Below are 13,253 nucleotides of genomic sequence, written 5' to 3'. Positions count from 1 at the left end.
TTCTGCATAGTCCACCATTAAATTAAGCAAATTTTGGCTTTCATACATTTTTACAATATAGCCAATTTTGACTTTGCAGCTGGCCCATCTAGTGAAAACCACTCAGTTCTGCCTCCAAGGCAAGATTCATGACAATAAACGTCAACCTGCTCTCCAGTGGGCTGTCATCTCCTTTGTCATAAATCACAGTCGATGTATCATTTGGCTGTGGCCCCTTATGAAGCGGCGGATAATAAAGCACAGGTCTTGGCCTGGCGCTCTTGGCTGCCGTTCCTTGCCCATTTAATTCCTCTGCTTTGTAAAGCCAGGTTGGGCCCCCATGCATCAAAATTATATTACTGGATATGGTTTCACCCTGATTAGCATCTCTCAGTAATTATGGCTGGCTGCATTAATAGCTGCATAAAAAGGTTCTCCCTCTAATAGCAACATGAAAAAGGACTACGGATGAGCTGGTAGTCCTTAGTCCTCTCTCTCCCTGTCTCTCCCTCTCAGGGTTTGAATGGGTTAGATGAGCTGTATTCTGTACTCAGTGATTAGGGAGCTGCTGTATTCACCCCCTCCTCCTCTCTCTCCCTTTCTCTCCTCAACCTGCAGATTCTGGATGTGCTCTGCTCCCTCTGTGTGTGTAACGGGGTGGCTGTAAGAGCCAATCAGAATCTTATCTGTGATCACCTGCTCCCTAAAAGAGATCTGCTTCTCCAGACCCGATTGGTCAATGACGTCCAAAGGTAACAAGCCATCCAATCCCAGCCCGGTATAATTAGATTAATGCGCTACTGGTTGTAATGTAAGAGTGATAGTGTTGGATATTCTTCTCTTTGCTGTGTTTGTTTGATGGGATTGTGCATAGTGCCTAAAGAAACATTGATCACAATTATATGATTAAGCCCTAATCCGAGTCTCTGATACTTGGCAGCATGAGGCCCAACATCTTCCTGGGAGTGAGTGAGGGCTCGGCCCAGTATAAGAAGTGGTACTACGAGCTGATGATTGACCAGGTGGACCACTTCTTGACCAGCGACCCCTCTCACCTGCGTGTGGGCTGGGCCACCAACAAGGGTTACGCCCCTTACCCTGGTGGAGGGGAGGGCTGGGGGGGCAACGGGGTGGGGGACGACCTCTACTCTTACGGCTTTGACGGACTTCATCTCTGGTCAGGTGGGTATCCGCAGTAGATGTTTGCTTTCATCTTAACCTAGCTGCTCCACATGAAGTCACCTGATTCATAAATGATGAGAAGTAACCCAGGGCTAAGACCAGATTGTGTCTAGACAGTGTGTGTCCTACAGGGTGAATCGGTCTGCTCTGCCCAAAGAGTGTGTGTTCATGTGTGTGTGTCTTGTAGGTCATATTTAAGTGCTGACACTGGTTTATTGCAGGTCGTATCTCCCGGGCGGTGGCTTCTATTAACCAACACATCCTGACCTCTGAGGATGTGGTGAGCTGTTGTCTGGACCTGGGAGCTCCCAGCATCTCCTTCAGGATCAATGGACAGCCCGTACAGGGCATGTTCGAGAACTTCAACATCGATGGACTCTTCTTCCCTGTTGTCAGCTTCTCTGCTGGCGTCAAGTATGTGTTTGTCTTAGACACACACCTATGTCATTAACATGAATGAACATGTATACACACCTACAGAGCACTCTCTTCAAATATCTTCCTCTCCTCTCTCTAGTCTGCATGAAAATCCATCTAATCCCTCCCTACATCATTTCCTCTATATACTGTATTAATCCTTAAGGGCTCAGATGCAGGTAGAGGCCATCTTACCCACTTGTGTTGCCATGGCAACTTCAGATGATATGAATGACGTCTGCTAAATGAAATTTCAGGCCCCAGCAAGCTTTCCAGGATTTCATGATCGACTCCGTTTTTGCAGCAAAATGGCATTTTACTATTCTGAACCTTACTCTGTGCTGAGATGTGACGCTTGACAGTTCCAGACATTTCCGTTCACATCAAATTCCACCCAGGGCTGCAAGCTACACTGTATATCAATTACCACAATCAAATTTGCGGAAGCATTAAACAAAATTAACATAACCTCATATTTATAGAAATTCTGTCAGCGTTATTCTGCATTTGTCTGTGTGTATGATGTCACGAGATGCAGGCCACATCAGATAATGTAAATAAGGAACCCTGTGAGGCTTGAACATTTCCTGTGCTCTGAACTGCTGGCCATGCTATGCCATGGCACAGCCAGTCACTGTGCAGCGACACTTGTTAATAATTGATTGGTGCACTTCACTCAGAATGGACTTGGAGTGAATGCGTCATCATCACTACTATTTCAGCTGCTATTTCAGACAGGGCCCAGGAGGGCTGCTGAGTAGTGGGCTGAAATGCTGCATCATTCTCAGTGTGGGGTAAGTCATAGTCACTCTCTGTTCTACTGGGCTCAGCTGGGGCTCGGTTAGAGATGGGCTGGGGCTCGGTTAGAGCTGGGCTGGGCCTGGGGCTTGGTTAGAGCTGGGCTGAAGCTGGGGCTTGGTTACAGCTGGGCTGGGGCTCGGTTGGAGCTGGGGTTCGGTTGGAGCTGGGCTGGGGCTCGGTTGGAGCTGGGCTAGGGCTCGGTTGGAGCTGGGCTGGGCCTGGGGCTTGGTTAGAGCTGGGCTGAAGCTGGTGCTTGATTACAGCTGGGCTGGGGCTCGGTTGGAGCTGGGGTTCGGTTGGAGCTGGGCTGGGGCTCGGTTGGAGCTGGGCTAGGGCTCGGTTGGAGCTGGGCTGGGCCTGGGGCTTGGTTAGAGCTGGGCTGAAGCTGGTGCTTGATTACAGCTGGGCTGGGGTTCGGTTGGAGCTGGGCTGGGGCTCGGTTGGAGCTGGGCTGGGGCTCGGTTGGAGCTTGGCTGGGGCTCGGTTGGAGCTGGGGTTCGGTTGGAGCTTGGCTGGGGTTCGGTTGGAGCTGGGCTGGGGCTCGGATGGAGCTGGGCTAGGGCTCGGTTGGAGCTGGGCTGGGCCTCGGTTGGAGCTGGGCTAGGGCTCGGTTGGAGCTGGGCTGGGCCTCGGTTGGAGCTTGGCTGGGGCTCGGTTGGAGCTTGGCTGGGGCTCAGTGGCTCTATGCTCTGCTCTAATCCTTTCCTCTAACCCCTCCACCAAAATCAACCCATCAACCCCCTTCATCACTTTCAAGCTCATGCATATACTGAACACACTAATTGACTAAGTCCCCCTCTCCCTCAGGGTGCGTTTCCTGTTGGGCGGTCGTCATGGCGACTTCAAGTTCCTGCCTCCGTCAGGCTACGCTCCGTGTTACGAGGCCCTGCTCCCTAAGGAGAAGATGAAGGTGGAGCCAGTGAAGGAGTACAAGAGGGACATGGAGGGGGTCCGAGACCTGCTGGGGACCACACAGTTCATGTCCCAGGCCTCCTTCATACCCACCCCTGTGGAGACCAGCCAGGTAACAGGGGTATGGCATTCAGCTCAGAATCCTCATATTAACTGTGACATGGCTCATCTGAAACACAGTTACAGTGATTATACTGCATGTTTGTAAGGATGTTGTACAATCATACCTACAGAGGAAGGGTTTCCAAATATCCAAAAATGTATGATTGATGACATAAGCCTGCTGTACTGTCTACAGACAGATGCTGTTTATCTACGACACAGATTCTTTGTGTTCTCTGTCTCTCAGATCGTCATGCCGCCATACCTGGAGAAGGTCCGGGACAGACTGGCTGAGAATATCCACGAGCTGTGGGGCATGAACAAGATAGAACTGGGCTGGTCTTATGGGAAGGTAGGAGACCTCTTTAACACTGATGGACAGAATAGAGTCACAGAGCACTGGCAAACCCTTTTGGACAGTCCATGTCATTGGCATACATAGGAAAGACATGATACACTAAATGGGTTATCACTCAGCTGATAATTTCAGCCAATATAAACATGAGTAAAATTGTATTATGAAATACAGTACACATCAGCTTGCACATTTTTGTTTGTGTTAAACAATTATCAATATACTGTAATTGATCTATGTGAAATGCATTAACCCTTAACTAATCGTACAAGTTCTACCCTCATTAAAGCAACAAAACAAGCCTGTACACCATTTTGCTTTCTCTTTTATAATTTGCGGTACAAACCAAACAGAGGGTAAGTGAAGAATACTCCTGTCTTTCTCCCATTGTGCTCCTCATACCATTCATTCTAGAGACTTCATTATAGTTTGTTTTTGGGCGACAGAATCATATTTGTTGTGTTCTTAAAGGGATAGTTCGGGATTTTGGCAACGAAGCCCTTTATTTATTTCCCTAGTCAGATTAACTCATGGATACCATTTTTATGTCTCTGCATCCATTAAGAAGGAAGTTAGAGGTAATTTCATGAGCCAATGCTAACTGGCTTAGCACAAAGAAGACTGGAAGTATTCAGGTACAGCACAGCTAGCACTTCCAGTCTTCGTGTTAAACTAATCTTGGGAAGTAGATAAAGGGCCTCATTGCCAAAACCCGAACTATCCCTTTATTGAGTTACAATGAAATTGTTTTAGCCAAGGGCACAGCAGGACATTTTTGGCCATTTCAATGGACATATTACTGATGGAATAGAACTTATGAGGGGTCTTTTTATTTCTCTCTTGATAGTTTAATTCCAGATTATTAAACTGGACGCTAATTCATCAAGTCCTACTGAAATAAAAATTGGGTGAGTGTTTCTTGGTTTCATGTGAGTAGATGATTGCCAAAGTGACCTGAGGTGCGTTCAGTTCGCTTGAACGTTTGCTATGTTGTGGGACGGTTTGTACTGAGCGACACGTTTCTCCAAAACGTTCTTGTACGTTCTTGAGCAGACTTTGAGGTACGTTTGCTCCCGTTTGGTGGGAGTGGAGAGGTGTGGCTTGTTGCAGTGAGTGACGTATTTAAAGGCAGTCGCAATGCTGACAGCTTTCCCCAACCCACAATCCAACCCCTCCATGTTTTTCAACTGGTCGTTCAGAACAGCACCGTTTCCTCTTAATTGAACGTCCCAGAACGTAAAAACGTTCTGAACGTCCCAGAACGTAAGAATGTCCCAGAACGTAAAAACGTTCTGAACGTTCCAGAACGTAAAAACGTTCTGAATGTAATCTAGATCGTAAAATGTTCTGAACGTTCCAGAACATAACAACGTTTTAGAACGTAAAAACGTTCTGAATGTAATCCAGAACGTAAAAACGTTTTAGAACGTCAAAACGTTTTAGAACATAAAAACGTTCCAGAATGTAAAAACGTTCTGAACGTTCCAGAACATAAATTCGTTCTGAAGGTTCCAGAACGTAAAAACATTCTGAACACTGCTCTGTTGTGCCCTACTGCCCTTAAAGGTGCAGACAATCAATACCAGAAACAATATGCAACACAGCTCTTATGTCTATATTACAAATGTGATGGAGTTTAGAGTAGACCCCCCTGTTCTCTCAGTCTTACTGAATGATTCTCTCAGTCCTCCAGTCCCTTCATCCACCCTATCCCCATTTGTAAACTCCACTGTGACGGTGGGTTTTCTCCACCCACAGAACAGCCAGCCATTCCTTCAGTTCCAACATCTTAATAAAGCCTTTTATTTGGGGTGAGGACATCTATTACGCCGGGGTCAAGTTCTCTCTCATTCATTAAAACAGAATTCTGCACCCCAGACATACCAGGTCGGCTTTTATATGTGATTTTAACGAGACCTTGTTAGCTCGGGCCAGGTGACATTGTCCTGGCCGGCTATAGAGCTAGCTTCACCAGGGAGACATCAGTGTGCTGAAGCCAGGCTGAACCGAACTCATACAGTACCTGGTATTGTATTCCACTCTCCATAGAGCACAGCGCCAGTGCTTAATAAAGAGGTGAGAGGTGTAGTTGCTGGGGTTGCTATGGGGTAGAGCTACCTGACGCACTTCCTAATCTGAGTCCAGACAGGTATAGCATAGTTATAATAGGTGTATCAGCATGGGCCATTGAAAGTATAAAAAGGGTCTCAAACAAGACGTGTGACTCATATGGAGGCTATTAAGAATGACATGTACTTCTTTGTCCTCTAGCACAGCCCTCTTTGAATGGACTGTAATAGGCTGCAGGAAACTCTGTACTATTCACAAAAGAGCTGCCTGGTGTTCATTTAGCACACAAATAGCCATGTATGTGTAAATGTTTTCTTGGTCAACATGGATGTAATACTGCTTGGGCTGCAGAGAACAGCCAAACGGATTATTTGGCGTAAAACACAGCAGTCAAGAATAGAATTACATATCTCACTTGGTAATGCAGACTCACATCTCTCTATCTTCCAAGAAAACATGCTCCTCCAACTACATTCATAACATGTCCACTAGACTAGATCATGTTGTCACTCCAGTACACCTGTAGCTCTCTGTAATTATGGAGACAACATACCTACTCCTCTGTTGATTCACAATTACCTTCATTGTGATTCAAATTATACTTATAGTTGTCTATTGTGTTTTTTTATATATATTTTTATTTTGGAGTATTTCTGCCCCTCTTCTTCAATACATGTACAGTAACTGAAATATTCATACGTCAACAATTATTTCTATGTGTTTCTCAGATAAGGGACGATAATAAGCGACATCACCCCTGCCTTGTGGATTTTTCCAAACTACCTGAAACAGAAAAGAATTACAACCTGCAGATGTCAACTGAAACCTTGAAGTATGTCCTGCATTATAAGTAACACTATATTAGACCCACTGAGAAAAGGAGGAAGACAAGGAGAGAGATATGACAGAAGCTGTGGGTGAACCAGGGGCTCAGTCAGGAAGTAGACTAAAGGCTCTCTCCTGCTGGGCTCTCAGCACCTAAAACACCCCAGTGTTCCTGACATCACCCACCTATCACCGTAGGACATCTGCTATTGATCCACTGACAGCCCACACTGACGCTGAGAAACAAACGTTTCAAGAGACAGAAAAGTGTGTGTGAGTGATGCGTGTGTGTGATTAGAGAGGGCGGTAAAGACTGGTTTGATTAACGTTCATCTACAGTGACATTGACACAACAGAAACAGACAGCGTGGGCCCCGAAAGAGCAGCCCCGCCATTCTGCAATCACACCACATCTCTCTTTTGTCCTCTTACTATGACAAAGCAATGAGATCCTGCTGATAGTAGTACCTAGTGAATAACTCTTCCTTAATACGTCTTTAAGGGGATATCTATGGTTTCATAATGGACAAGGACATGCAAGATTGAACAAATCATTACTCTCTTCACGTTGGTTCTATTGCCAGTCTGTGTGATGTAGAAATAGGGCAGAAACCCACCAGACCTAGTATCATAACATTATGCCTGCTGATTATAGTATTTAGTAGAGTGTGCAGGCAATGTGAGTGTCTTAAACTGTCACGTACTAAGAGAGCTGATCCTGTGTAGACAGATCTAATCCCCAGGTTGGGGAGTGTTAATATGTGTGTCTCTTCACAGGACCCTGCTGGCATTAGGCTGCCATGTTGTCCAGGTCAACACCAACGCTGAAGAGGACCTGAAGAAGATCAAACTCCCAAAAAAGTAAGTGTACTGTGGAGTAACAGATGATGGAATGGACAGAGAATGGACAACATCAATAACCCAATACATTATATAGCAACTTCTAGATATGTAGACGTGTTCTGTATAGAATAGTAGAAATGTGAAACATCTAGACATATGTGTGTTTTGTCCAGGGGTTCATCTTGATAATGTCCTGTTTTGATTGAAGCTACATGATGTCGAATGGTTACAAGCCCACACCACTGGAGCTGTCTGACGTGAAAGTGACCCCAGGTCAGGAGCTCCTGGTGGAGAAACTGGCGGAGAACGCCCACAACGTGTGGGCCAAGGACAGGATCAAACAGGGTTGGACCTATGGCATTCAGCAGGTAAAGCACACAGTCATCTGTGTTAAGTCTTTGTGAAAGGACTGCAGGTTCATACTATCCCAGCTCATACAGTACCACACAAAGGTTTTATAACACAGACAAAACAATGACCCTCTCTCTATGCAAGCCACAAAAAAATGCTAAATGGGACACAACCTCCACCACCTCCTGCAGAGTGAGGAATGATGCTGAAAGGATTCACAGAGTATAGAGTCATAGTAATAACATCAACACTCAATGACCCTTAGGGATTGGCAGTGCAGTCGTAACAAGCATTGGCCTAGAGCGGGTCCCTGGAGTGGCGTGTGTGTGTGTGATTCTAACTGTGCCTGTCTTTTCTCAATGCAGGATGTGAAGAGTAAGAGGAACCCTCGCCTGGTGCCATATTCCTTTTTAGACGAGCGCACTAAGAAGTCCAACAGGGATAGCCTCCGTGAGGCCATCCGCACTCTGATTGGATACGGATACAACATCGAACCTCCCGACCAGGATGGCGGTAAGTTATCATTACCACACAAACCCATGCTGACATCCATGGTTAGGATGTATAAAACAGTAGAAGACTTCCTGTGTTGATACTGTGGCTGTCCTCCCACCCAGCAGGCCACGTGGTGGAGAGACTGAGCATCGACAAAATACGCTTCTTCCGCGTGGAGAGAACGTATGCGGTGCTGACAGGGAAGTGGTACTTTGAGTTTGAGGCGGTGACGGGAGGTGACATGCGTGTGGGCTGGGCCAGACCTGGATGTAAGCCTGATGTAGAGCTGGGTACTGATGAGCTGGCCTTCGTCTTCGATGGATACAAGGTGAACCCTCCCTTCTTCTTCCTACATCATTGAACATCATGTACTCATAGAGTGAACGTGTAGCTTTGTGTTAATGTTAGCTGATGATAGGATACACTGGAGAATAGATTTTTTTGTTGGTCCTATAATTTAAGATTGAGTAAGATTGCAAAGGTTAGGCTGATTCTGTGTGTGTGTGTGTGTGTGTGTGTGTGTGTGTGTGTGTGTGTGTGTGTGTGTGTGTGTGTGTGTGTGTGTGTGTGTGTGTGTGTGTGTGTGTGTGTGTGTGTGTGTGTGTGTGTGTGTGTGTGTGTGTGTGCGCGTGCGTCTGTGCATGTTTTTATCTTCAGGGTCACCGTCTGAACATGGGCAGCCGTTTCTTTGGGCGTTGTTGGCAGGCGGGGGATGTGGTGGGCTGCATGATCAACATGGAGGACAAGTCTATGATTTTCACCCTCAATGGAGAGATCCTCATCACCAACAAGGGCTCCGAGCTCTGCTTCGCCGACTTCGAGACGGAGGACGGTAAGTGTGTGAGACTGAAGATGGTGGGCATGTAAAACAACCAGCAGTGTGTGAGACTGAAGATGGTGAGTACTGTATGTAAAACAGCCAGCAGTGTGTGAGACTGAAGATGGTGGGCATGTAAAACAACCAGCAGTGTGTGAGACTGAAGATGGTGAGTACTGTATGTAAAACAGCCAGCAGTGTGTGAGACTGAAGATGGTGGGCATGTAAAACAACCAGCAGTGTATGAGACTGAAGATGGTGAGTACTGTATGTAAAACAGCCAGCAGTGTGTGAGACTGAAGATGGTGAGTACTGTATGTAAAACAGCCAGCAGTGTGTGTGTGAGACAGAGGATGAAAAGTGTGTGTCACGGACCTCTCTAAGCTCTGCTCCCTCTCTTATGTCTCTGTGCCGCCGGATCACTGACAGACATGCTGACAAGTTAACCTAAAACCACCATGCTGGGAAAATGAGTGCAAAATCAGTGCCTCCCCATTATGAAATTACCTTTATATAATGTGACACTTCTAAATTGGCTTGGATAGATTTGACCCCCCCCCCCCCCCCCCCGCTGTGTGTGTGACAGGTTCTCCCTCTCTCTCTCTCTCTCACCCCCCTCCACCCCTCTCTCCCTCTCCCCCTTCTCTCTCTATCTCTCCCTCATCTCTCTCTGTCTCTGTCTCCCAGGTTTTATCCCAGTATGTAGTCTGGGCCTGTCCCAGGTGGGTCGTATGAACCTGGGGAAGGATGCCAGTACCTTTAAGTACTACACCATGTGTGGTCTCCAGGAGGGCTTTGAACCCTTTGCTGTCAACATGAACCGTGAGGTCACCATGTGGTTCAGCAAACGCCTCCCCACCTTTTTCAATGTGCCAAAGAACAACAACCACATAATGGTAAGACAGACAATAATATCTTTTAGAAAATCAAAATCAATCACGAAATCAATATTGTAATATACAGTTGAAGTCGGAAGTTTACATACGCCAAATACATTTAAACTCAGTTTTTCACAAATCTTGACATTTAATCCGAGTAAACATTCCCTGTCTTATGCCAGTTAGGATCACCACTGTATTTTAAGAATGTGAAATGTCAGAATAATAGTAGAGAGAATGATTAATTTCAGCTTTTATTTCTTTCATCACATTCCCAGTGGGTCAGAAGTTTACATACACTCAATTAGTATTTGGTAGCATTGCCTTTAAATTGTTTAACTTGGGTCAAATGTGTTGGGTAGCCTTCCACAAGCTTCCCACATTAAGTTGGGTGAATTTGGGCCCATTCCTCCTGACAGAGCTGGTGTAACTGAGTCAGGTATGTAGGCCTCCTTGCTCGCACACGTTTTTTCAGTTCTGCCCACAAATTTTCTATAGGATTGAGGACAGGGCTTTGTGATGGCCACTTCAATACCTTGACTTTGTTGTCCTTAAGCTATTTTGCCACAACTTTGGAAGTATGCTTGGGGTCATTGTCCATTTGGAAGACCCATTTGGAGGATAAAGGGGGAGGCTTGCAAGCCAAAGAACACCATCCCAACTGTGAAGCACGGGGGTGGCAGCATCATGTTGTGGTGCTGCTTTCCTGCAGGAGGGACTGGTGCACTTCACAAAATAGATGGCATCATGTGGAAGGAAAATTATGTGGATATATTGAAGCAACATCTCAAGACATTAGTCAGGAACTTAAAGTTCATTATGGCCAAACAGTTCTATTTTTATTTCATCAGACCAGAGGACATTTCTCCAAAAAGTACGATCTTTGTCCCCATGTGTAGTTGCAAACCGTAGTCTGGCTTTTTTATGGCGGTTTTGAAGCAGTGGCTTCTTCCTTGCTGAGCGGCCTTTCAGGTTATGTCGATACAGGACTCGTTTTACTTGGATATAGATACTTTTGTACCTGTTTCCTCCAGCATCTTCACAAGGTCCTTAGCTGTTGTTCTGGGACTGATTTGCACTTTTCGCACCAAAGTACGTTCATCTCTAGGAGACAGAACGCGTCTCCTTCCTGAGCGGTATGACGGCTGCGTGGTCCCATGGTGTTTATACTTGCGTACTATTGTTTGTACAGATGAACGTGGTACCTTCAGGTGTTTGGTAATTGCTCCCAAGGATGAACCAGACTTGACTTGTTTCTTTTCATTTTCCTATGATGTCAAGCAAAGAGGCACTGAGTTTGAAGGTAGGCCTTAAAATACACCCACACCTCCAATTGACTCAAATTATGTCAATTAGCTTATCAGAAGCTTCTAAAGCCATTACATAATTTTTGGAATTTTCCAAGCTGTTTAAAGGCAGTCAACTTAGTGTATGTAAACTTCTGACCCCCTGGAATTGTGATACTGTGAATTATAAGTGAAATAATCTGTCAGTAAACAATTGTTGGAAAAATTACTTGTGTCATGCACAAAGTGGATATCCTAACCGACTTGCCAAAACTATAGTTTGTCAACAAGAAATTTGTGGAGTGGTTGAAAAATGAGTTTTATTGACTCCAACCTAAGTGCATGTAAACTTCCGACTTCAACTGTACGTACATGTAGAGGTCCACAGAAGGTGAATATAATAGGCTAATTCACTATATTGTTTAGAATGAGTAAATTAACTGGCAATTTCTTTTTAATCTATGCCAGGTGACCAGAATAGATGGCACCATCGACAGCCCTCCCTGTCTGAAGGTGAGTCACAGGACTTTTGGGACCCAGAACAGTAATGGTGACATGGTATACTGTCGTCTGAGCATGCCCGTGGAGTTCCACCCCTTCTTCAAGACCAGCCCTGTCATGGACATGAACGGAGTGCACGAAGAGCACGAGTCCCTCAAACTCAAACACAGGTCAGACCTCTGAACACATTCACTGTTGTGCAACACAAACACAACCTCTAAAAGCACTTTATCTTCTCACATTTTAAATGTTTCTTCAACGCTCATGTTTTCTTTGTAGACATCCACTGAAGTCCATGAGACACAGTCATGACGGAATAAGAGGAACAGATTACAGCAACATCACCACGGTATGAAGTAGATCATAAACAGCTACTGATGGTGCTTGGTATAATGTCACCATTATAGACTTCAGGTGTTGTAGATCAAGCTAACCTGCCACTATGTTGTCTTTTAGTACTACTACTCTGTCAGGGTATTCGCTGGTCAGGATCCATCCTGCGTGTGGGTGGGCTGGGTCACCCCTGACTACCATTACTATAGCAACCACTTCAACCTCAGTAAGAACCGGACGGTGACAGTTACCCTTGGAGACGAGCGTGGGCGGGTCCACGAGAGGTAAGCATGTTGTTAAGGAAACCCTCATCCTCATGTCGGTATCAACAGTAATGATCAGTGCTAATCAAATACCCATCTCTCTCTTCTTTTCTACCCCTCTTCCTCCCTCACCATTCCCCAGTGTGAGGAGGAGTAACTGCTACATGGTGTGGGGAGGGGATGCCACCAGCTCAGGCCACTCGTCCAGTCGCAGTAATGTGGACCTGGAGATAGGCTGCCTCATTGACCTAGCCACTGGTCTGGTGACCTTCACTGTCAACGGCAAGGAGCTGGCCACCTCCTACCAGGTACTGCATTGCCAACTACACAGAGGGTCTCTGTACAGTCTCTCTCCTATCACACTTTATCGCTTCAGACTCCTTTCTGCTGCTATCAGCCCAACAGTATCTGTCCCATCATGCAGTCTGCCTCTTATCAGACTTGCATCATCTCTAGAAACATATCATTCTGTCCTGATCTCTTCATTACTCATTGTAATAGTCACTCAGTCCTCCTGCCTCGGGCTCAGAAGTAGGGTAGGGGCTGTCTGTCCTGCCTGCCAGCTCTTAACCCAGCGTCTGGCTGTCTCTGTATGTACTCTCAAAACAGAGAAAAAAATCTCCCCTTTGTAGGGCATGATCTTCTTCATTTCTCCCGTCGCAGAAAGACGGCGAGCTTTTAAACTGTTCTGAGTCATCCTGCCAGCCTCTTCCCTAGTCTCTTTCAGCAACGCCTGACCTGACACCAACGCACATAGGCACACACACACACACACACACACACACACACACACACACACACACACACACACACACACACACACACACACACACACACACACAC

At 46.0% G+C, this 13,253-nt stretch overlaps 1 protein-coding gene across 1 annotated transcript in view; it reads left to right on the top strand.

Moving 5' to 3' along the window:
- Positions 1–13,253, top strand: part of LOC139553625 (ryanodine receptor 3-like) — a 176,288-nt gene that overhangs the window by 98,280 nt on the left and 64,755 nt on the right. The window contains exons 17-32 of the mRNA XM_071366164.1: positions 598–731; positions 920–1,161; positions 1,383–1,575; positions 3,187–3,403; positions 3,641–3,745; positions 6,547–6,650; positions 7,421–7,504; positions 7,695–7,854; positions 8,203–8,350; positions 8,458–8,660; positions 8,990–9,164; positions 9,837–10,045; positions 11,782–11,984; positions 12,094–12,163; positions 12,271–12,431; positions 12,553–12,718. Coding sequence (XP_071222265.1) covers positions 598–731; positions 920–1,161; positions 1,383–1,575; positions 3,187–3,403; positions 3,641–3,745; positions 6,547–6,650; positions 7,421–7,504; positions 7,695–7,854; positions 8,203–8,350; positions 8,458–8,660; positions 8,990–9,164; positions 9,837–10,045; positions 11,782–11,984; positions 12,094–12,163; positions 12,271–12,431; positions 12,553–12,718 — 2,574 coding nt within the window. The remainder of the gene's footprint in view (positions 1–597; positions 732–919; positions 1,162–1,382; positions 1,576–3,186; positions 3,404–3,640; positions 3,746–6,546; positions 6,651–7,420; positions 7,505–7,694; positions 7,855–8,202; positions 8,351–8,457; positions 8,661–8,989; positions 9,165–9,836; positions 10,046–11,781; positions 11,985–12,093; positions 12,164–12,270; positions 12,432–12,552; positions 12,719–13,253) is intronic.

The sequence above is a fragment of the Salvelinus alpinus genome, chromosome 25 (assembly GCF_045679555.1).
Source record: "Salvelinus alpinus chromosome 25, SLU_Salpinus.1, whole genome shotgun sequence".
Lineage (NCBI taxonomy): Eukaryota > Metazoa > Chordata > Actinopteri > Salmoniformes > Salmonidae > Salvelinus > Salvelinus alpinus.
The sequence above is the reverse complement of the archived record's forward strand: the minus strand, read 5'-3'. Positions and strand labels throughout refer to the sequence as shown.